The following is a 24,067-nucleotide window of genomic DNA, read 5'->3' on the forward strand; positions in this document are numbered from 1 at the left end:
ACGATGTCATATATCTGTGGTTATATGTTATCTTACCTACAGTTTGTATATGCATAACTAAAATTTACCGTGGATATATGGTAACTTTCTTATAGTAAAGTTCGCTGTCCAATGACTCATCCGGAGATGATCTCAAATAGGAACAATGACTCTTGGCAAACCTATTTGAAAAGGATGAGTGGTTCGACACAAGCACATTACTAGAGAACACAATGTCAGTGGCAGAGGAACAAAATGTATTGAAACAGTCATTTAACCTTACTTTTCATATAATCATGCACTGGACTCCTTGTTCCTCTAGATGTAGGTTATGAGTTAAACTTTTGAATAAAAGGGCCTTTGCCTTTGCCCTTGCCCAACCACTTGGCCTAAAAGTAGCTTGAGATGTGGTTCAATGGACAAAGCACCAGGATTTATCATCATTTAGCATAGACATGGGGACAATATAAAACACCAGAGCTAGTTGGTTAGACACATAGACAAATGATCAAAAAGCATAGATTTATTACCTGACAGAAAGTAGGAAATTATAGTATGGAAAAACAGCAGAGAATCTGGTATGAAAAAATGCATTATCAAAACTTGATGCAATTCAGGGCATCAAAGATGATAAGAACACCAAAAAGATGTTGAGATGACAGCGTTCCAGTAATACTCTCTCTTTTTTTTTTTCCCTTTCAATTATTCTGCCTAATCATCTACTGATAGAGTCTTCTTCCTAATTCTCAATTGTTTGAGACAACATAAACTCGAGATAGTTAAAATTTAAAGATGCAAATGTGGTAGAGCTACATACTATTTCCAACCTGGAGGAAGCTTCTTAGTCTTCTTGTGATAGCCCTCGATAGAATGAGCTTGAACATCTAGTCTTCGTGCCGGTAATCAATCTGAAGAAAATCAAGAGAGAGAAAAAAAAACATAGAAGCAATTTGAAAAATACCGACTTTACACACCATGAGCATTGAGCCTTGAGGATCCCGCGGATTTTGCTCCGGTGATACTCTTGATTTGGACAATGCCGTGCGAATCACGAAGGATGTCACCGATCTGGAACGAGGTCAGCCCTTCTTCGCAGACTTGCAAATGCTATCCTCTACCTGGAATATTGAACGCATCAACAGAACTTGGAAAAGATGAAACGAGGAATGGGTGCGGAAATGAAGTGAAAACTAACCTCTGGAGCACAGATCTGAAGCCAACTCGGAGGAGGCCTCTGATACGGCAGCGCCGACGAAGAGATGCCCTTCCAGATGCCGGCGGAGAAAATAAGAACACGGACAAATATCAGATCGAAGACTCAGGAACCACTCTTAACCTGCGGCGGCGACGACGGAGGGAACCGGCTACGTAAACTCGGTTTGAAAACCGACCAGCCGGTCCAATGGACCACTCTTCTGACTTATTAGCGCGAAAATAAAAAACAATTTGTTTATTTATTTACTTATCTAATTAAGCTAAAAGCCATATATATTCATGGAGAAAAATCAAAATTTAGTTCGCAATCGAATTAAGAAAAATATTTAAAATGTCATTTTAATTTCTAAAAGAGTTATTTTAGAAATTACAATTCACAAAATCTAACTAATAATAGGACCCCCAAAAGAAGCAACGGATTAAGCCGATAATTATGTCGTTTAATTAGAAATCGTCGTCGTTTCGAGGCACCACCCGCTTCGCCGTTTGCGTGGCATCGAAGGACTCGAAGCCCTCTGTTCCATCTCCGAACACCCTCGTCTGCTGCTGCACCACCAGCGTTGCAGCCCGGCATCCGAAGTCCGTCGATGCTAGCAAATCTCCGATGGTCCCTAGTTCCGGGTACTCGCTCCACATCGACAGCCCCACTGTCAGCGACGAATCCTCCCCCACCCTCCGCCCCACCACCAGCAAATTGAACTTGCCGCTCGTCTCCCGGATCACTCCCATCGTCCCCTCGCTGTCCCGCACCACCTCCTCCCGGTACTCCACCCGCTCCCCGTCCACCTTCTCGATGCGGAACCGCATCAGCGCCTGCTCGTCCGCCTGCGCCACCCGCCCTTCCACCTGCCACTCCGTCGACGGAAGGAAACGCACCACCGTCAGACCGACGGCGCAGTTATCCGCCAGGCGTGCCCCCAGTGCGAGCGCCTCCCGGTCGTCCGCCCCGCCGAGGAAGTAGACCGCCACGCGCCGCAGTTGCAGCGGCCCCCCGACTTCCGAAAAAGCAGAGTTGACGAGGATGCCGACGGAGCAGGGGGCATATTGCAGAACGTTGACGGTGAATGCCTTCACGGCGTGGACCCCACCGGAGATGAAGTTGCCGCTGGGCTTGTGGAAGGGGAGGATGACGATGGTAGTATTCTTGTCGAGTGCGAGGGAGCAGACGTCTTCGTGCATGCTGTTGTAGGGGGATATGCAGATGTAGGGGAGAACCCAGACGCAGCCGCTGTCGAACTGCTTCTCGAAAAGCTTGAAGGCGTTCATTATGTGGTCGGAGTCGGAGATGGGGGCGGAGCCGTGGAGCTTGTATTGGATGAGGATGGAATCGGCGCGGCCAATGAGCTGAATGAGATGGAGAAGGTAGACACAGATGGGGGAGTGGGACGACGGACCGGCGGCCTCAAGGAGGGAGAGAATGGGGTTTACGTTGTCCTGGTCGTGAACGCATGCGAGGATGCGGAACTCGCCGTCGGGCTCTGCGTGCTGTAGAGTCCGCCGGTTGTGCACCAGAAACCGGTCCTCCGGCCGGTACACGAACTTAAGCAGGGGAGTGGTGCTTCCGGCGAGGAGGAGGATGCAGATGACGATGGTGGTGTAGATTTGGTCATCCACAGCCTGTAATAAACATTCAAAAATTTGTTTGTTAATTGTTCAACCAAGCATGCACACAGGTGATTTAGTCAGTGGAATGCTTGAACGAACCTTGCTGTCTATCCACTGGAGAGCGCATCCCACTTCGTATATTCCCTTGTTAATCATCATGAGGCCGGTGGCGAAAACCTCCCGGCGAGGCATGCTGGAGCAAAAGCAGGGAAGGACGACACCGACGAACTTGGTCGCAACGCCGACCACCATCAAGATCACAAATATCCCCCACTCCTTACCGTTCACAAGTGACGTCAGGTCGATCCGCATCCCGGCGAGCGCTACGGACACCGGCAGAAGCACCCCAGTGATGAAGCGGTCCAGGCGCTCCACCAGCGTCGTCCCTAGCGGCGCCCCGCCAGGAAGCACCATCCCGAAGAAGAAGGGGCCTGTGGTGCAATCGAATCCGATGTAGATGCCCATAAGGCTACAGGCCACCGCCATGAGTATGATGGCCATGAAGCTGGCCTCGCCGAGCAGCTCTCCCTCGGGCGTCCGCTGACAGAGCCAGAGCACCAGCGGCCTCAAGACGAACATGATGATCGCCACCATGACGAGGAAGGAAAGCATCCCCGTCAAGCCCTGCAGCGGGTCGTCATGTCTCCTGAAGCCGACCAGGAACCTGCCGATGCAGGCGATGGCGAAAAGGTGGACGATATCGGAAAGGAGGGTCGCGGACATGGCGAGGCGGCCAACCTTGGAGGTAAGGAGATTGAACTCGGCAAGGACGCCGGAGAGGACGGCGTAGGACGTGATGGACCAGCGGTCAGCAAAGATCAACCCGAAACGTGATTGGCGGATCTGCGGTGGCAACTCTCTGGACATGGCGTGGAAGGCGATGATGACGGATAGGTAGGGGAACAGGGTGCCGCACATGGCCATGCCCACGGCCTTCCTCCCGGCCTTGCGAATCATGGTGAGGTCGGCCTTGACGCCCACCACGAAGTAGAAGAGCAGGAAGGAGAAAGCGGCGACGGTGCCGAGCTGCTCAAAGCTCTGCTCGACGAACATCTTGTCAAAGATGGGACTTTTGCCGAGGACATTAGGACCCAACAGCCACCCCGCCTGCAGCAATATATATTAATACTCACATAATCATTCGACGAAGAGATAGAAGGCGTCGCGCCGAAAAATAGATAAGAATGCGACGTACCACGACTTGGGAGACGATGAGGGGTTGCCCGAAGCGGCGGAGGAGGAGGTGGGTGAGGTTGGAGAGGAGGAAGATGAGGATGATTTGGTAGAGGAGGATGGGTAAGGAAAAGTGCAGAGGGTTGTCGCCAAGCCAAATGCCGGTGGAGGTGGTGAGCATGGCGCGGTAGCAGTAGGTGGAATTATCGCCGAGTGAGTCGGCCTCGGCGACGGAGGCATCCGCCATTTGCCGGAGAAGGAGAGTGCGACAGGGAGAGAACGAGAGAGCGAGAGGGAGGAGGAGAGTGAAGAGAGCAGAGGGAGAAGCGGAGAGATCATTAAATCCAATGTTTGACTTATCTTAATCCACGATAAATAACACATGTTTAAGATTAATAGTCTAAATCAAATTAAACTAATTTAAAATACCATACGCAAATCCTATAGCCAAAGAGAATCCATTACTTGACCATCACCCCACCATCCCTGCTCGTCGTCGGCCGGAAGCTGTCCGTTGAACGGCGGAGGGATGTTACCGTCGACCATGCCGCCTGTCGGTTTTTGCAACGGCGTTTGAATCGCCGGTGACTCCTGCAACGGGCCGTCTAGCACAGGGACATTGTTTCCGGCGATCACGTCGCTTAGCAATTGTTGCGGGGGAATCGGCGCCGAAATCGCTGGCCACTGCTTCAGCGGGCTTTCTAGTACAGGGACGTTTCGATTGATCATGTTGGCCACCATTTGCTGTGACGGATGCAACGGAACTTCCAGAACAGGGATGTTTCCGTTGACCACGTTGCCTAGCAGTTGTCGCGGCGGCGGTGAAAGCGCGGGCGATCCCTGCAATGAGCCGCCTACTACTTCTAGCGTCAGTGACGGTCGCTCGTACGCGGCATCCTCGAGCAACGAAACCACGATCACCACCATCCTGGCCGCCACCATTGACCCCATCGCTCTCCCGCCCACCACATGCCCCTGCTCGCCGGACAGGCACACTGCCAGCCACTGCGCCGCAGGTGGAGACGGCAATGGAAGGATCGATCCTGAGAGAGAGATGATCTCGAACTGGCCTTGGAGCGGTAGCCCGACGTCGGCTCCAGCTGAGTCCTGGAGTGTCACGTCCCGAGAAAGCCGTCCGAAAAATTTCGGTAGCATCTCCCCAGTAATTATGACAATTCCCCTAATATAGACATGCATACACAGCCACAGGCGGTTGGAATAAGGACTACACATCCTTAACACATCACACATACTGATATCAATGCAAAATAAGACCTACACGGCCGTAACCACTAACATCACATGCACTATGTCCACAATAAACGAAATCGACGAAACAAAAAAACATCGTAAATCCGAACCACGAATACAAATCCAACACAATACATTCCATGTCCACACTATAAGTCACAAATGGAAATACAACTATAACCATACCACTAACAATAAACTCCTGATGTGAGATGACAGCAGTCGACCGAATCACCAAGCTCCAAGTAACCTATCTGATACCTGGGGAGAAAATCAAATAACCCCAGAGTCTGGGTAGTGAGCATTAGATGCTCAGTGGGTACAGGAATGAAGTGCATGTAAAGGTAAATAACAAAAATAATAACAGAGTACGAGCCAAAGTAACATGTACAGAAGAAATGAATAACATGTACATGGTATCAGATATCAACAAGGTATCATGTATCCAGGTATAGAACATGGTGTAATAACTGATTCTACTAAAGAAGAATCATGCAATGCAACAGGTATCATAATCATAACATGCTTACAACAGTGGAGACGGCCCCGCTGCCGTTGATGCGGTTTCGACGTGCGAACCTGGCGACACTGTCGAGTATGTCCTGGCCGGCGGTGACCTCCAACACGTGCGCCCACGCTTGGTTGCGTGGCAGCTTCGCTTTGTTCTTGGACCCCAGCCGTCGGCCACGTCGCTTTAATCGGTTGCTTTGATGTTCTCTGCCCGCCCCACTGTCGCCGCCGGCGCCGCCATTGTTAACGTTCTTGAGCTCGCTCCTCTTCGACATCGGATTTCTGCAAGTTTTGATCTTGATTGCAAGGAGGAAGACGACCCATTCTTCACTTTCTTCTAAATTCTGCCACAAAATCTAACACTATAATTTAAAAAAATAAATCAACAGATCAAACAAATATACAAGATTAATCCTGCTTAATTTCTCACTCTCTGTTTCCTTTTCTCCCTTCTCAGGGAAGAAGAGTAGAGACTAGAGAAGAAGATTATAACATGGTAAATAGAAGTGGATCTGTCGGAGTGATTCAGTGTAATAATTAGAAAGGAAGAAGAGCAATTAAGGAAATGAGTGTTTTTTAAAAATATATTGCAAGGGGGAAGGTGCTAGGAAGGATTTATATATAAATGCATCAATGAAAGCCTTTTCAAAAGGTGGAATCCATCGTTCCAACGGTCTAATTACACAATCAACTTCACGATCATCTGTGAGGAGGTACATCGAAAAGTTGTAGTTGACCACAACAGAGGAGGGCATTGCCTTAGCTTCATCGAAATTCGACCCTTATCCCCTTCAACGACTTTGCTTCATTATAACCAACTCAATTATACCCTGGGCGAAAACCTTTTCACTCGCAATTTGGCGGAAGGTGACTTCACTATATATACTAGTTATACACTAATTTATGCTATATATATTATTGTATATTATTAAAATTTTCAAAGTACTTTTTATAGATGTAAGGATTTTTTTACAAAAACACAACTTATTAACCTAGTGTTTTTCCCTTCCTCCCACCCCATGCACAAATCCTCTGATAATACATGGTTATTATAAACGTTGTCTCCTCATTTCATCTAAACCCTAGTCTCCTCTCCTCCCACAGTCGCCATCATTGCACATCAAAGAAGTTGCTTCATCCTTTTAATTATTACAAAATCTAAACTTCATCTCATTGCTTCACACACATGATATATTTCTCATGCATGATCTTAATCCTTATCGTGGCTACTTGATCGTTGACTCTGCCCTCTATTGTTGTTCTTCATTGTTATTGTTGATTGTCGCTATTGTCATTGCATAGTGACTATGGGAGTGTGCTTGTAGTTGCTACAAACATATAAATAAAAAAGATAGTCTTCTCTTAGTCCTTCCAACAAATCAAATTCAGATTTTCTCCTCATACTAAATGGTGTGCTATGTTAATTAGTTCTTGAGGGACAAGTTAGGATGAATAGAATTGATAAGGCTTGAAGAAAATTTTATTTTATGTTTGAGTCCTAGATACCCTTACTTGATGGTATAAAGCTCTAATGACATTGGATTTTTCTTCCATTTTTGTATTGCATGTTTAAGAAGGTTTTTTGATTTCGTATAATGTAGGGTGAGTTATAATTAAGCTTAAAGGTGTATGTGAGATTAAATAAGTATTTGTCTAAAAACTCATATTTGAGGTGGAGTTTTCTTGCTTGTTTCACTACATTTACCTTGTGCATGATTTAAATTTATGAAGTATATGTTATGAAAAATAAAATTAATTTTAATCTTATCTCTACTATTACTGCATGATTATTCCTAATCATGTTGCTTGCCCTTTTATTCTTAAGTTGATTCTTATCTGATTTATTTCTTATTTGAGATCTATAATAAATTAGATTACATAATTATGTAAATTAATAAAATAAGAAATTAACTATAAAAATAGTCTAGCTCCACGCTTTAGAAGTTATCCTAGCATGGTTATTAACTAACAAAATAATAGACGTAACACTTATATTTAGAGTTTTGGATTCTACGCTTTGAAAGATGTGCATTATCATTTGACATTAAATTGTCGAGATATTAAATGTAACACTTAGATTATAGAGCTTCAGCTCCGCCCTCTAAGAGTTGTATGATTGCATATAATATAGAACAGTGAATTCCGTATACAAAAAGGATTTTTGAGTCTTTTTCACGTGTTCATAAACTTTTTTATGTGAGACATCTTACGAGATGAATTCCGTATTAAATTGAGATGATTTTTTCTCACGAGATGGATTGCAAGTCGTTCACCTTATTTTTATGTGAGGCATCTTGTGAGAGGGATTGCAGGTCGTTCATCCCATTTTTATGTGAGGTACTTTTCCGGTAGATTGCAGATCGTTTGCCTAATATATATGTGTTTGTATATGTGCATTTACATAATGTATTTCATATTTGGTGGATTATGGGTCGTTCACCTCATGGGCAAATATATCTCTTTCAGGTGGATTGTAGGTCATTCACCCGATCTATGTATGTATATGTACATACATATGATCATGATGCATTTCATTAGAGTGGGTACAGGTTATTCACTCTCATAGACGATGCATCCTTCTCAAGTGGATTGCAGATCGATCGATCACCTTGAGATTTTCACTTATACATGATGTATTCGTATTAGGTGAAATACAGATTGTTCATCTTTACTCATATGACACATCCTTGTTAAGGATATTACATGTTGTCCACCCACTCAATATATTATGTTGAGTGTTGGATAAAATAAGACTATAATGTGAGTAATGTTGGAGAATGAAGAATTAAGGAGAACTGATGAATATAATTAAGAAGACAATAAAAGACGAATGTCAAATAAACATAAATTGCAAATTATATTGTTGTCCTTTCTAATTATATTTTCATGCATATCTTTTTTATCTCTACTTTGCATATTGTGCTCACTCTCCCTTTTCTTTGACCCCTAAGTTAATTGTTAAGATATATATAATACTAGTGGAGTTATTTTAGAGGTATGCATGTAGTCAGGTTGTTTATTAATTTTTCTCTATATTTTGCTTGACATTGTTACAGTTCACATGCGGCGAGCAAAGCTAGCATCATGGCAAGTCTAGTTCATACGGGGTATAATAATTATTTTATTTATTTTTGTTTAAATTAGTGCACTTATCTACTATTCAATGCACTTACAAAATCATGTTTTTCTTATCCTCTTGCTTATTGTAGACAAGTCTTAGTACATAAGTTCTAATGGGGTTAAGAGTTTGATGAGCTAATCACACACTTATGAGCAAGGGCAGAGCCACATTCATGTCTACCCAGGCTATAGTCCGGGGGCTCAACGACATTAGAAAGGAGGTAAATTCAGATTTACTACTAGAGAAAAGAGAAAAGAGGAACATTAGCCCGGATGGCAGCATCAACATCACCGTTTGTAGCCCGTGGTTTGGGATCAGTAACCTAGCCCAGGCAGATCGCCTGGGTTGCCTCCGCCATTGCTTACGAGTGACATTTTAGTGTCAATGTGGTCATTTCGAACTTTAGCGTACAATGTAATTCTACGTGTGTGCATGATCTTGTATGATTTTGTCAAATTAATTTTCTCACTCGTGTAAGACACATGTATGGTAGTTTGAATGATCAGATTTGTGAAATTTTCTATATTATATTAAATGTGAACATTTGATTCATAATAGTTGAACACACAACTCTCTTCTGCATAAAGGTGAAATCCGCCACCTTAGCGACCCCACACGGTCGGTCCCACGACCATCTGTGAGGAGGTAAATCGAGAAGCTGCAGTTGGTCACGACGCAGGAGGGTATATTGTCTGGCTTCGTTAGAATTCGAACCCTTACCCTCTTCTGCAACTCTGTTGCGTCGTAACCGACTCAGCTATGCCCCGGGGGCGAACACACAACTCTCAAACATTGACAAAATTGAGAAAATGCATTTGATCTCGTATCATTTTGTAGTTTGTATATGAGCTTGTATGCTAGATTGTTGTAACATTGTTGTTTGTGCAAGAGAAACGTTCGATAATTTACGGGCATTTTGAGAATTTATATCACTAATAGTCTTTGTTTATATATCATGACTTTGTGTCAAATTTTAGAAGTTTTTCCTCACTATATTATTGTTTTCTAACTTATAAATTGTATGATATATGACCTAGTAATTCTATAATCGATATTAAGATGAATGCTCATTCATTTGACTTTGTAATCAATATTTGAAAATGTTGATGAATAACGCAACTTGAAAGAACTCTTTCATGTGTATCACTTCATGACTTCGGGTCATCAAATTCTTGAGTGAGCCACTTGATGAAATGGGACATAAAAGAGTGATATTAGTAAATGTCAGCCTTTAAATTACAAATATATATCAACACATAATTTTCAGCAATTATATGAAATGATAAGGTTTTCGATCTAGTCATAATTATTGAAATGATTTCATAACATTTTATCATTTGTGCAAGAAAGAAATAGAGATAAACTTACTAAAGTCTTATGAAATTAAAGTCAACCTTCTAAGTGATATGAACTTGGTGAAGTCATATCTATATTTGTAAACATATTATCTGAGCACTACAAACCTACTGTGTAAGTTTTTCCCTCTCCCTATATATATATAGATATTACTTTCTTAAAATGTAAAAAGATTTTTTTGGTGAGTATCGATTTGCGATAGAACATGCCATGAAAAATTTCATAGTTAGAGCCCAACAAAATCATATCGATTCAAAGTAGATCCGGAGAAGTAAGAAAATCATCAACAATCTCTTCTGTCGAACTCCATACAAGAGGACAACTGTATCAGCAAAACTGCAAAAGAGTTATATTAGCGACCTCAGCTCTCCTTCTAATATCTCCAGATCACTGTCGGTTGGTAGTTGGAAGTCGTTGTTGACCGAACTCGACGGCTCCGACAGTTGACCATGAAAAAGCGGCGCGGTGTTTATGCTGCCAACGCCGCCCAACAATTGCTGTGGAGGTGGTGGCGGAACGATTGGCGGCACCTGAAACTGACTGCGTCGTTCCAGCGGCTGCTCCTCGGGTATGAGCGGCAAGCGGTCAAATGACGCGTTCTCGAACGACAAGGCTATGACCATCACCGGCCCCAGCGCCACCAACGGCCCCACTGCAGCACCGCCCGCCATCTGTCCTTGCCCGTTCGCCAGATGCACTGTCAGCCACACTGTCGCCGTCAGAGACGGCGGCGACAGTACCGACCCTGAGAGGGAGACGATCTCGAAGGGGCCTCGCAGCTGCAACGTGGAGCCTATCGGACTGCGGATGGACGCGCAGGCGACGGTCCCACAGCCGCTGGTCACGATGATGTCGACCTTGCGGCGGCGGACGAACTGGGACATGCTCTCGACGACGTCATGGCCGGTGGGGACCTCCATCACATGCACTCCCATTGCAGTGGCACTTTCACGTGTTACGACCAATGGTGCCTTGGACTTGTTCTTAGATCCTGGTGGTCGACCACGCTTAGACTTGTTATCGTTGTTGTTATTTTTAACATCGCTGCTGCTGCTACTGATGTTGTTGTTGTTGTTGTTGATGAGCTCCATTTCGACATTGGGCAGTTGCAATCTTTGATCTTGAGGGAGGTAGGGAGGAAGAAAATTATAATTCATCCTTCACTTTCTTCTGCAATTAACTAAACATTTTAGTCAATTAATCATATGAACTAAAATGAACAAAAACAAATAAAAAGAGAAGAAAAGAGGGGAAAAAAACACATACATAGGAAAGGAAGAGAATATAGAAAGGGAAAGATTATTAGAAGGAGCAATGTATGCTTACCAGGTGCATTGTGTTGTGGGTCAGTGTCCATTTTAAATTATGAGAGATGAATAACTAGAAAGGAAGGAAATCAAATATATGGCAAAAAAATTTAATATAAAAAATATATAAAAGTGGAAGGTGACCAAGCTTGGGAAGTTTTTTCAAACTACATTCAACAGCCTGCCTTCCTTTGTTGCTGGTTTATTGTGTTGTTGTTGTTGTTGAGCTTATTGGCTCTAAATTCCTGCTATTCAATTTTTACAAGCTCATCATATCTATTAGGAAACGGAATATCAAAATGGGTTAGATTATTTGTAGAACAAGTTGATTCGGTTGACCTAATACTAGTGAGTCAATCTCGAGTTAACAAAAAAAAGGTAATTCTACTTGTAATTAATATTTAAGTACACTAATCAACTATTATAATTAACTCATTACTTGTTGTAAGAGTTTTATTAGCATTATTAGTGGAATCACAACTTGTTAAATTCTTTTATTGAACAAGAAATAGATGATAAAAAGTAGTGAGGATATTATTTGTGATGGCATTTGAACCACAACCATGCATCATATGTGCAACTTCCTAACAATGATCTGAAATCGAGAATTCATGTTAGTTGCTCTCATAATATTTTGTCACTTATATAAAAGACAAGCTAGGTAGTTTCGATGAACCTCTATTAGGCCTTATCGATCGATATTTATTGATGGATTGTCGTTTTTAAAATTTGTGTCGTAGTTACTAGTCTTTGTTTATTATGATTTTTCTTTGGCAATTTTATAACAAATTAGAGAAGCCTGACTTAACCTTAACTAGGAAAATGGCTAAATAAGTATGAGCTAGTCGGCCGGATTGAGTTCTAACAAAATAGGTTGAAGTAGCTAGTCAAGTTTGCTCGAGTTAATTGGATATATATAGTTAATTTCATTAGCTGAAGTATTTATGGTATGGTTGAGTTGGATATATTATACAGTCCTACTTAAGTAGTTTCTCATCAATTACATGAAATCATGCAATTTTTAGTGAGATTAAGTGCATGTGTGCCAAGATTGAATATATCTGTTTTCATCAAGAGGGTGTTTCAAGTTGAATTAAACTTGAATATACATCCATAATAGATATTTGAAATATATGAACCAAGTAAAATATGAATCTTATAATTTATGTATTTAGATAAAATAAATTCATGTATCTAATTAATGATATGTGATCTAGAAATATCTATTGAATATTATAAATACTCATGTAATGTGAAATTGATAATAAATCATTTTTTGTAAGATAAATCTTTTACAATACAAGTCTTACATTATTCTTCTTCTTCTCTGTTTAGTAAGTTTTTGAGAATCCATTATCTATCTGTAACGATCTCCTCATCTCACACGATTGATGGATCAAATGAAAAAATTGATTATTTTGAATTTCGACTGAATTAATCAATTTTTTTTATCAATTTAACTTGATCTATTTTCATAAAAAAAGTTCCGATTGGTTCGGTCAATTAAAAAAATAATTTATTCAATTTAGATTTAATCAGTTTGATTATTAATAGATTGCTCATTCGACCTACTGGATGATCATCTACAATCGGAACATGCATGTAAAATATGTCCACATCGATCCCAGATATAATTAAGCTTTCTCTATCAAGCATTATAAACAACAGTATAATATAAACATCCCCAGAGAGGGTAAGAAAAGAGAAAGAAAAAACTTCTATCAGAGGTGTTATTAGAATCACTCTCTTTGGTGATGTGTAGACTCAGAGTGGTTAGATCTCAACTTTCAAGTTTTCTCATAGGAGAATAATAGTTATGAGTTTCAGACTTCTCTCTCATATCACCGCATGCACCTAGCTAATAAGCTGGTGGATTGTAGCAGCATCACATATATTCTTTGAACATAAGAATGAGATGTTCCATCACAAGCTTTGGGATAAAAACAAAACAAAACAAGAAAAAAGAAAATCAAAGACATAGTTCTTGCAACCATCAAACATTAATTAGAGACATCGATAAGATAATCAATGTCTCAAGAGCTAGACATTTGAGCAAATTAAAGAAGCATGAGAAATAGGGTTTATTCCAAAACAAGACTGACAAGCAATTTGTACGGCACAATCTGGATGAAATTTACTCCTGGCCGTTTGGATCCTTACGCATGAACTCGCCATTTTAGTTGTATTTTGTAAATGTATTCATCAAATTAGTGGCCTCGGTCGGCAGTTGCAGGTTGTTCATGACAACACTCGCCGGCGCCGGAGGGAGATGGCCTTGAAAGAGCATGGAGTTGTTGCCGTCAATGCCGCCCGCCAGTTTCTGAAGAGGCAACGGAAGCGTCAGCGGCCTCTGCAGCTGAGTGCAATCGAGTTCCGGCGACTCCTCTGGCCTCAGCGGCAGTTGCTCGTACGTCGCGTTGGTGAACGAAAGCACCATGAGCATCACCGTCTCTGCCGCCACCATGGGCCCCACAACCCTCCCGCCCACCACTTGCCCCTGCCCGTCCGCCAGGTACACCGTCATCCACGACGCCGCCGGCAGAGACGACGGCGGCAAGATCGATCCCGTGAGCGAGACGATCTTGAACCGGCCGCGCAGCGACGGCACTACGCCGCCGAGCGGACTGCGTACGGTCGCGCCGACGACGGCCCCAGTGCCGCTGACCACGGTGACGCCGACCTGGCGCCGGCGCGCGTACTCGATGACGCTCTCAAGGACGTCGGTCCCTGCGGCGACCTCCATCACGTGCGCTCGCATCGCGTTGGTGCTCTCGCGCGTGATGACCACAGGAGGCTTCGGCTTGTTCTTAGACCCCGTCGGACGACCTCGCTTCCGGCTGCTCCCTTGCTCGCCAAGCTCACTGCCACTTCCGCCGCCCTCATTATTGTTGCTGTTGTTGAGTTCCTCTTCAACATTGTTGGCTTGCTGCAAGATTCCATCTTGGTAAAGATGGCGGTGATTTTGAGCGAGGTAGGGAAGAAGATTATCCATTTTTCACCTTATTCTTCTTCGATTAGCTACAATATCTAGCCCTAAATCAGTTAATCTTATGAGCTCAAATAACAAAAACAGTCTAAGAATATAGATAGAGAGAAGGCTTACAAGATGCAGTGTTGACTGAGTTGTGATTCAATGTGAATTTTAAATTATGATAATTCAAGATAAATAGAAAGGAAGAAGATTAAATTATAAGGTGGGAATTTTATTTTCAAAAAGAATAATAAAGGGAAGCTAAAAGGGTTAGGGTTTTTTTGAAGGCTTGACATCAGTGTTATCTTCCTTGCCTTATTTTTGCTCCCTTTCTTGTGTTATTCTTCATTTATCTCCCCTTAGTTCTTGCTGTTTATGGCATATATTCCAGCTCCTCTTCCTTTGGTGAGTGTATAGGCTATTAGTTCTTGCTGTTTATGACTTTCTGAATTTTTTTTTCTTTCTTGTGTTGAGTTTGGTGGCTCTTAGTTGTTATTGTTTATGACATTCCAATTCTTTTTTCTTAAGTTATTGCTGTGGATGACATTCCAATTCTTCCTTCTTGTGTTGGTCTTCAATTTATTGCTCTTTGTTTTTAATATTTGTAACATTTTAATTTTTCTTCCTAGTGTGGTTGTTGCTCAATTTATCAGTTCTTTGTTCTTACTATATATTTATGCCATTTAAAATTTTCTCTTTTTTTTTTGTTATTGCTCAGTTTTTCTGCTTTTCTTAATTTTTAATTTTTTAAAAAAATAATTGTTCTTCAATAAATTCAAATTTTAATTATTGCTAAGGTTATGGTACTTGGTGCTTTTTAGCAAGTATAGTATAATATTAAAGTATATATATACTACTCATTTTGAGACACAATGAGCTCAACCTCTATAATTCAAGTCACTTGAGCTAACTAGTCATTGTGTGGCCAATAACCATAATGAGTCATTTCACTTTGAAGCAATTGATTGGCTTTGTTTTAGCAACCAACACTCGAATGTAAATCAAGTTGTATTGAAAGTTATAAGAAACCAAAGAGTACTTAGTATATGCAATAGAAATGTTCAGTACTAGTACACGACTTCGACTAATCGTTGTAGAATTAATTGTGGTATTTGATCGATAACATTTTGTTGTTTGTGCAAGAGTCTTGTTTGGTAGTTCTAGCAATAAACTTTCTAAGGACTTATCAATATTTACCGGTATTTTGTCGTTTGAGAATTTGTATAATTTATACTCATGATTTATTATGTTATAGTTATTGTTCATATTTGTCAATTTCTTGTGTTAAATTTTGAAATTTGAAATAAATTTTGTTGATATATATAAATATTTTGATGATATATAATTTTACTAATTCAATATAAATGTAAATTGTATGATATAACATTTACTAATAAAGGTTGCAAATTAGCTATGCGAACTCAAAAGAGTAACACAAGTTCCTTAATTACTATTAAGAACCAAAAGAGTAACATAAAATAAGACCATCTTCTAATCTTAATTTATTTCTTTAGAACTACAACTCTACAAGTGCGACGCCTTAAAAAAGGAAAAAAAGAAAGTGTCTTTTTTATACAAATTGTAATGTCTTGTGTAAAATATATATATACTTTAGCTAATTATCATCCTCAAGTAATATTTTTTTAACTATATATTTAAGATCAACTACCTTAAATATTATTTATAAAAGGTATATTATTTAATTAACTTAAAAATGAAATATCTATTTAATTAGGTATAGGAATTGAAACAATAATAACAAAACCAAAAATTTGTCAAAAGGATATATTTACTTATTCAATCTCAAAATAATCCAAATTTCAAAGCATTAGTGCACACTTTCTTCACTTTTATCATGCATGGTTATAATTGTGTTTCTTTCAACTATTTCAAGTTGACTTTATATAAAATTTATCCCTTTAATTACTTTTATACAAGGTAATTTGATCAAAAAGTAACTAAAGTTATCTCTAAATTTTTAGTTTTGGTCTCATGTTGATATTATTCTTGTTCGAATCAGTTGGGATAAAATTAAACTTTGTTTAGATTTTAATGTAACTCTTGAACATTTTCATCCAAACTTGAGACTGACCTTAAACATTTCAACTTCTTTAAGCATAATTGAGTATATTTAAAACAAAACAATGAAATCATCATTAACATATAATTAATCGAATCACTGTTTCCGTCAAATTAGTGATTCTGTGCTCTTCCCCAAGGTCGGAACTCGTCGACTGCCGGCGACGATAGGATGTTCTGATTGGTGGTGTTGTTGTTGTTGATCAGACTCAGCGACGGCGGCAGGTGGCCGAGAAGCGGTCGGGGGTTGTTCGCGCCGCCTACCAATTGCTGCGGCACCGGAGGAAGCGCCTGCGACGGACCCTGCAACGGCCGGATGTCTTGATCAGGCGGCTCCTCCGGCATGAGAGGCAGCCTCTCGTAGGCCGCGTTCCCGAACGACGAGGCCATGATCATCACCGGCGTCGCCGCCACCATCGGCCCAACCACGCTCCCACCCACCAGCTGCCCCTGCACGCTGCCCAAGTACACCGTCAGCCACGACGCCGCCGGCAGAGACGACGACGGCAGGACCAACCCCGAGAGCGAGACGATATCGAACCGACCGCGCAGCGGCATCAAGACGCCGGCAGCCCCGCTGACAGTCACGTCGGAGACGGTCCCGCGGCCGCTGATCACGCTGACGCCGACCTGACGGCGGCGCGCAAATTCGGCGACGCTCTCGACGACGTCTTGCCCGGCGGCGACCTCCATAACGTGCGCACGGACCGCCTGGGCGCTATCGCGCGTGATGACCACCGGTGCCTTCGGCTTGTTCCTGGATCCCGGCGGCCGGCCGCGCTTCCGCTGGCTCTGAACTCCGGCCTCTCCGCCGCCGCTGCTACTCCCCTCGTTGCTACTGTTGTTAATGTTCTTGATCTCCTCATCTACATTGGATTGCTGCAGTCTTTGATCATTGCAAACACGAGCCAGCGGCGAAGGAGGAAGATGATCCATTCTTGTTCGACCTGCAACAAAATCTAACGCCATAATTAATTAATCAATCTCGTGAAATTTATGATAAAAAATGGAAAAAGAAAAAAGAAAAGAAAACCTGCTCAAATTCTCTCTATCTCTCTGTATGTTTGTGTGGTTTTATTCTCAAAGGAGAAGGACCGAGGAGAGAAAGATCTCGAATGAACTTTTCAATGGGAGAATTGGTATAAAAAGAAATTACGGAAGATGATTAATCAAGAAGATAGATTTTTTTTGTATGAAAAAATTTAAAAAGGAAGGTAAGAAAATATATAAAAAATAGAGTTTAATTAATTAGGAAGGCTTTGTAAAAATTCTCAATATTATTAATGTTATTTCTTAATGTTATTATTTAGTGTATGATGTTTCTCTTTGTACTGATCCGCTTCACTTTTTTTAAACAAATATTTAAATAAATCTGGTACTTCAATAGTTCAATGTAACATATATATATTTTGGATAAAAACTGATGTTCTAATTATTTTTAAATTTTTTTAAAAAAAATATTTTGGCAAGATTCCAATGGAGACTTAGTCGAATTTAAACATGTCCCGATCGTTAATTGTTGATTGTCATTACTCGACCAATTACAACCAATTATTAAGGTTAAACACATGAGTTACATTACCATATCATATCAAGCATGTATCGATCATTCGATACCAATACTGGTTTATGTTTTAAAATCACAAGTGAATGTATTTTTTAGGTTTTTGAGTTAATTCAGACAAACATCTCTTTCACTTGAAGTGTCTTATTATTCATTATGAATCAATTTAATTTGACGATGGGTTTTTAACCTACCAATTAGGTTTAAAGTTTAAACGCATCTCTCCCGCCACAGGGAAAATGCACCAGCAGAAAAGATGGAAGCTTTGATTGCTAGATTTCATTTCCTTTTATAGTAAGTTTCCAAACAAAGAAAAATTAGGGCACTTAGAAGATCCATGGAAGGCTTTGAAGATTTTGTTACTAATTTTCCATAATTTCCTTTGATGGTAAGTTACCAAAACGAAATTAATGCATGTATAACTGCTAAATTCAATTTCCTTTTCCACTAAAACAATTAGAATTTGCTTATATTTCATTTCATTTTCTTAGCTATCCATTTGGTTTTTTTTTTTTTGGAGGGGGGGGGGGGGGGGGGGGGGGGGGGGGGGGGGGGGGGGGGGGGGGGGGGGAGGAATTAAAGAAGCACGAAGAAAGAAAAAATTTTCCTTCCATTCAAAATATTTTATTATAAATGCTCTAAAATTAATTGTTATATAATTCTTAGTACATTTTAAAAATAAGCAATAGTTTTGATCTAAAGAACTCTTTCATGAATTATATTCTTAAAAAATATTTTAAAATATTTTTTATAGAATAATAGAGATCGAGGTGATATAAATTTTATTATGAATTTTTATAAACTAATATATGAATTTTGAGTCACTTTAAATTTTGAAAGGATGGTTGGCTTCTAATAATCTCTTAGAGAATATTTATATATTTAAATTCAAAATTTAAGTAAAAAATTAGTTGGTATATATTTTTGAATTGTTTGGTGATAGAATATGAATGATCCTTATAAAATACATTTATATATTTATATTCAAATTTTGAGTATAAAATGATCATATAATAATTTGCTCCAAAATATTAATCTTTGATCACTTTATAAGAATAGTTGCACTCCAATGTCTCCTATCTATATTTTCAGATATAAAATTTAAGTAAAAAATTTATCACATAGCAATTTTGAGTAAAATTTTAGATAACTATTTTTGATAATTTTTAAATTGTATTTATGTTTTAAAAAGTTTATAATCTTTTGAATAATTCTTAAATTATAATTCATGTAGTGTTTTTGTAAGTGATAAAATTTATATCACTTTACTTTTTATTATTTTTTAAAATTATATTTTTTATAACTTTTGATATTCTTATAAAAATTATGACTTGTTTAATAATTTTAACTTATATTGTTATATGAGTATGTGTATATACTTGTATAGTTGTATATTGGACTGATTGAATGACCAATATAATTTTTTTAGATGGATAGACAAAGATCTAACAATATATTTGATTTTATTTATAGCAAAATAATTTGGGTGCAATGCAATGAGAGATTGGCTAACCAACAAGTTTAAATCTTTCTCAGTCATGCGTCCTAATCTATTGTCCCATAAATTGATCGAAATCAGTTAAAAATATGTTTTTGATATCTATTTTATTTCTATTCTTCTCTCTGGATATTTAAATTCTTTTTTTTAACTCAAATTTCCATTGATTTCCAACTTTAATCTTTTAAGAAATCTGAAATTTAAATTCAAAATTTTATTTAATATTTACTTATATTTTGTATTTCTCAAAACTTTAAAAGTTTAATTGAAAGTGAACTATAATATTCACAAATCAATATTTAAATTGTATCTGTTTTGGGAAAAAATAAATATAGGTTATTCCTAAATGATTTTAATTAAATCAATTTTAAAATGTAAAGTTAATTAGTAATATTGTAAAATTATAAATATAATAATTATGGATTCAGATTTCAATATAAAATTCATTTACTTAATTTTGAATTTTCTAATAATATAATTTAACTCATGTAAGATAATAGTAATTATGAATTCGACTAAAATTATATATAAAATAATTTTAATTTTAAATTTAATCAAGTAATATATCTTATCTTTATCTTAATTGAATTGAACTTCATTTTAAGAACAAATATCTACGTCAATTTTTTCGCAAAATAATGAGGGACACACTTCTTGATACAAGAGGTCGTTCTTGATAATGAGATCCATGAACAACCAATGAGGAATGATCACAATAAAGACTATAAGTTATTTTCAAATATAATTGAAGGTGAAGAAGGAAGATTTCACGGAATTTTGCTTGATTGTAGTGGGTCCTATCTCTAGAGAAATAGTAATAGAACTTTTATAAATATTTGTAATTCGTGGTCCAAATCAATGTCAACTTTTAGTCAAGACATGCATTAATTGGGCAGGCTAACGTATACCTTTCAAACATTGAATTTTATTTATTTATTTATTTATTTTTGACTACCAATAATTAAATAATTAGTAAATCATGTGATTGCATGATAAAAGTATTATTTTGAGAATAATTAAAAAGAAACCTTCCTTGGGTATTCTATTCACTACGGTGGGGTTATAGTTCAACTAAAATATGTTTTAGACTCGTCCGATCTTTTGTATTATCGATCATTCAATTCTTCTAACTTTTCCGCTTTCAAATAACAATCTGCACATGTTTCGACTTGATCTCCTTGCAATCATCTTCACGCGATTTCCAAGCTATTTTCGCAGAAAAAAAGCTTCGATCTTACTGTTTAACAGCATTGGCCTCTTTGGTACAACATTGACTTCAAAGTTTTGACTCTGGAATAACGATCTGTACACGTTTTGACTTCATCTCCTCGCAATCATCTTCACCCACGGGTTCTTCACGCGATTTCCACGCTATTTTCGCAGAGAAGGGCTTCGATCTGATTATTTAACAGCGTTGGTCTCTTTGGTACAATCATTGACTTCAAAGTTTTCACTCTTGAATTACGATCTGCGCATGTTTTAGACTCGTCTGATATTTGTATTATCGTTCAATTCTTCTAACTTTTCTACTTTCAAATAACAGTCTGCACATGTTTTGATCGGAATCATCTTGACCCTCGGGTTCTTCATGCGATTTCCAAGTTATTTTCACAGATAAAAGCTTCCATCTGCCTATTTATACAAGAAAACAGAGCCCTCGTCCCATAACGTACGCTAAAGAAACACCATGGATCCTCTGTTCCTGCTCCATCTACTGCTGCTGCTTCTACCTGCTGTGTCATCATCCGGCAGCTGCCCGACCAAGTGTGGCGACGTCGAGATCCCGTACCCGTTCGGCCTCGGCCCCAACTGCTCGCTGCCAGGCTTCGAACTCTTCTGCAACAAGACAGAATCCGGCGTCGAGAAGCCATTCTACAGCAACGTCGAGGTGCTCAACATCTCCTTGCCTACGGCCCAAGTCCGCATGCTCAACCACGTCTCCTCATCCTGCTACAACCCCGAAAACGACACCGTCACCTACTCGAACTGGAGAATGGAAATGGAAAGCACGCCGTATCGATTCTCTGATCGCCAAAACAAGTTCACCGCCGTCGGCTGCCAGACCCTCGCCTACATCCAAAGCCGGCAGAGCGATGGCAGCTACCGGAGCGGCTGTGTGTCGATGTGCGGGAGTGAACGGAGAATCACCGACGGCGCCTGCTCGGGCATCGGATGCTGCCAGACATCGATCCCGGAGAATCTCAAGCACTATGAGGTCTACTTCGATCCCAATTTCAACAGCTCCAGCACCTGGAACTTTAGTAGGTGCAGCTACGCTGTGCTGTTGGAGGAGGAGTGGTTCCGGTTTCAGAAGGCTTACGCCACCACGAGCCAGTTCATGGAAGTAAACACGGACGGGAGGGCGCCGGTGATCATGGACTGGGCCATCGGAAACGAGACGTGCGAGGAGGCAAGGCGCAACGGCCCTGGTTCCTTAGCCTGCGCAAGTGACCATAGCGAGTGCTTGGACTCGACCAATGGCCCGGGGTATCTATGCAACTGCACCGAGGGGTATGGAGGCAATCCTTATGTGCCAAATGGATGCCAAGGTAGGTGTGCATGTGCTCTAGCTATTAATTTGATCGATTATGTTTTGCAGCGAGTGATTCTTCATTCTATCTGACCTCTATACGATTATATATGTTGGCAGATATCGATGAGTGTGATCGATCAAATACTAATTGCTCGGAAGGGGCAAAATGCGTGAACTTAGTTCCCGGCTACCGGTGTTACTGTCCCAAAGGGACGCATGGGGAGGCTTACAATGGGATGTGCATGAAAAACCAAAAGCTTTCCTTGATGACAAGGATGGCTACAGGTAAGACTACTGTTTACTTTAATTCATGAATGAATTTTTGTTCTCTGTGACTCTGTCTGCATATCTTTCTATCCATTCAAGAATCTAGCTGTGTTCCCTTCCCTCAAGTAGACAGCTACAGAGATTTTGACCCTAAGAATTTGAGAGAATCATGGAATCGATTATGGTACTCCACATATATAATGTATACTAATCATAATCTTATGTATGGCAGGTGTTTGTGGCGGGATAATCATCTTGTTGCTATGCGGTTTGTGTCTCTATATTACCTACCAGAGAAGGAAGCTCGAAGAGATGAAAAGGAAATATTTCAAAGAACATGGGGGTTATGAGTTAAAGAAAAAGATGAAGGAAGAACAAGGCCTTAGGTTTGAGATTTTTGCAAGCACAGAGTTAGAGAAAGCAACGAATAATTTTGATAGCGAGTGTGTTATCGGCAAAGGAGGAAATGGAATTGTTTACAAAGGAGTTTTAGAAGACAAACGTATTGTCGCCATAAAGAAGCCTCTGGTTATCAACGAGAAGTTAAAGAAAGATTTTGGAACTGAAGCACTTATTCTTTCACGTATTAGGCATGATAATATAGTGAAGCTCTTAGGTTGTTGTTTGGAGACCGAGGTGCCAATATTAGTCTATGAGTTTGTCCCCAATGGAACATTATCTAACTTGATTCATGGGAGTGGGAATTCATCTCCAATGTCATTGGATACTCGACTAAGGATCGCATATGAGTCCGCTAATGCTCTAGACTACTTGCACTCCAAAGCTTCACCTCATATCATTCACGGAGATGTGAAACCTTCCAACATTCTTTTAGATGATTATTACATTGCAAAAGTTTCAGACTTTGGAGCTTCAAAGTTGATTCCTAAGGGAGAGAAACAATTTGCTACTCTAATACAATTTACTCATGGTTACATTGATCCCGAGTGCCTCATGACGTACGAGTTAACCTATAAAAGTGATGTTTATAGCTTTGGCGTGGTTCTCTTAGAGATATTTACTGGTAAAGTGGCGATTAATTTTGAAGAATCTGAAGAACAAAGGAGTTTGGTTTCGAATTTCATTTTGTCAGTGAATGAGAACAAAGTTTTCGATATTTTGGACAATCAAGTGAAAAAGGAAGCTGATATGGAGTTGATTCAAGAACTTGGTGATCTCATCAGTCGGTGTTTGCATATGAAGGGAGAGGAGAGACCGACCATGAAGGAAGTTGCTGAGGAGCTAGACACATTGCGAAAGTTGAGGCAACATCCACAAGAAGTAATATACAATGTCGAGGAAAACGATAGCCTGCTTGGTATAGTCGGTGATGAAGATCTCAATACTACATCCCATATAGAGAGTGCACTCACGGAATGGACCAATATGAAATCTGGAAGGTGACAAAGAGGAAGACAAGAAGAGAAGCTGATGCTCAACCTCATCATGGAGCTTCAAATCATACATGTTTTTTTCTCTAGCTAGTCGTGATGCCATAATTGATTTGATGATGTTGTTACTGTCATTTTTTTTACTTTTTTTTCTATGGAAACACAACATTGTATATTGAATGAAAAACAATAAATGAGAATAGTGAACTGAAGCACTTTCAATCTGCAGGTGTATACTCAGTATCTT

General features: G+C 39.9%; 5 protein-coding genes across 6 annotated transcripts; 1 reads left to right on the forward strand and 4 right to left on the reverse strand.

The window, feature by feature from the left end:
* Positions 1-1,638: 1,638 nt before the first annotated feature.
* Positions 1,639-4,219, reverse strand: LOC141847095 (cation/H(+) antiporter 15-like). The gene is made up of 3 exons (XM_074735076.1): positions 3,995-4,219; positions 2,899-3,906; positions 1,639-2,811 (listed from the first exon to the last, which is right to left on the reverse strand). The coding sequence occupies exons 1-3, from the start codon at positions 4,217-4,219 to the stop codon at positions 1,639-1,641; spliced, it is 2,406 nt and encodes an 801-aa protein (XP_074591177.1).
* A 6,338-nt stretch (positions 4,220-10,557) lies between these two features.
* LOC141847096 (AT-hook motif nuclear-localized protein 26-like) lies at positions 10,558-11,301 on the reverse strand. The gene has a single exon (XM_074735077.1). The coding sequence runs from the start codon at positions 11,299-11,301 to the stop codon at positions 10,558-10,560; it is 744 nt and encodes a 247-aa protein (XP_074591178.1).
* A 2,392-nt stretch (positions 11,302-13,693) lies between these two features.
* Positions 13,694-14,509, reverse strand: LOC141847097 (AT-hook motif nuclear-localized protein 22-like). Its single transcript, XM_074735078.1, has one exon. The coding sequence runs from the start codon at positions 14,507-14,509 to the stop codon at positions 13,694-13,696; it is 816 nt and encodes a 271-aa protein (XP_074591179.1).
* A 2,172-nt stretch (positions 14,510-16,681) lies between these two features.
* On the reverse strand, positions 16,682-17,503 carry LOC141847098 (AT-hook motif nuclear-localized protein 18-like). The gene has a single exon (XM_074735079.1). It carries the CDS (start codon positions 17,501-17,503, stop codon positions 16,682-16,684), a length of 822 nt encoding a protein of 273 aa, XP_074591180.1.
* A 3,481-nt stretch (positions 17,504-20,984) lies between these two features.
* LOC141848059 (wall-associated receptor kinase 2-like) lies at positions 20,985-24,022 on the forward strand. Of its 2 annotated transcripts, XM_074736172.1 has the most exons (4): positions 20,985-21,055; positions 21,173-22,178; positions 22,280-22,447; positions 22,662-24,022. In XM_074736172.1, the coding sequence occupies exons 2-4, from the start codon at positions 21,317-21,319 to the stop codon at positions 23,831-23,833; spliced, it is 2,202 nt and encodes a 733-aa protein (XP_074592273.1). In that variant the 5' UTR covers positions 20,985-21,055; positions 21,173-21,316; the 3' UTR covers positions 23,834-24,022. The 2 variants fall into 2 exon arrangements, with proteins under 2 accessions (XP_074592273.1, XP_074592274.1); XM_074736173.1 differs by lacking the exon at positions 20,985-21,055 and having other exon boundaries at positions 21,091-22,178.
* The last annotated feature ends 45 nt before the right edge of the window (positions 24,023-24,067 follow it).

This window comes from Curcuma longa, chromosome 16, assembly GCF_044706935.1.
Source record: "Curcuma longa cultivar G26 ecotype Majalengka, Jawa Barat chromosome 16, ITB_CL_G26_1.1, whole genome shotgun sequence".
Classification (NCBI taxonomy): Eukaryota; Viridiplantae; Streptophyta; class Magnoliopsida; order Zingiberales; family Zingiberaceae; genus Curcuma; species Curcuma longa.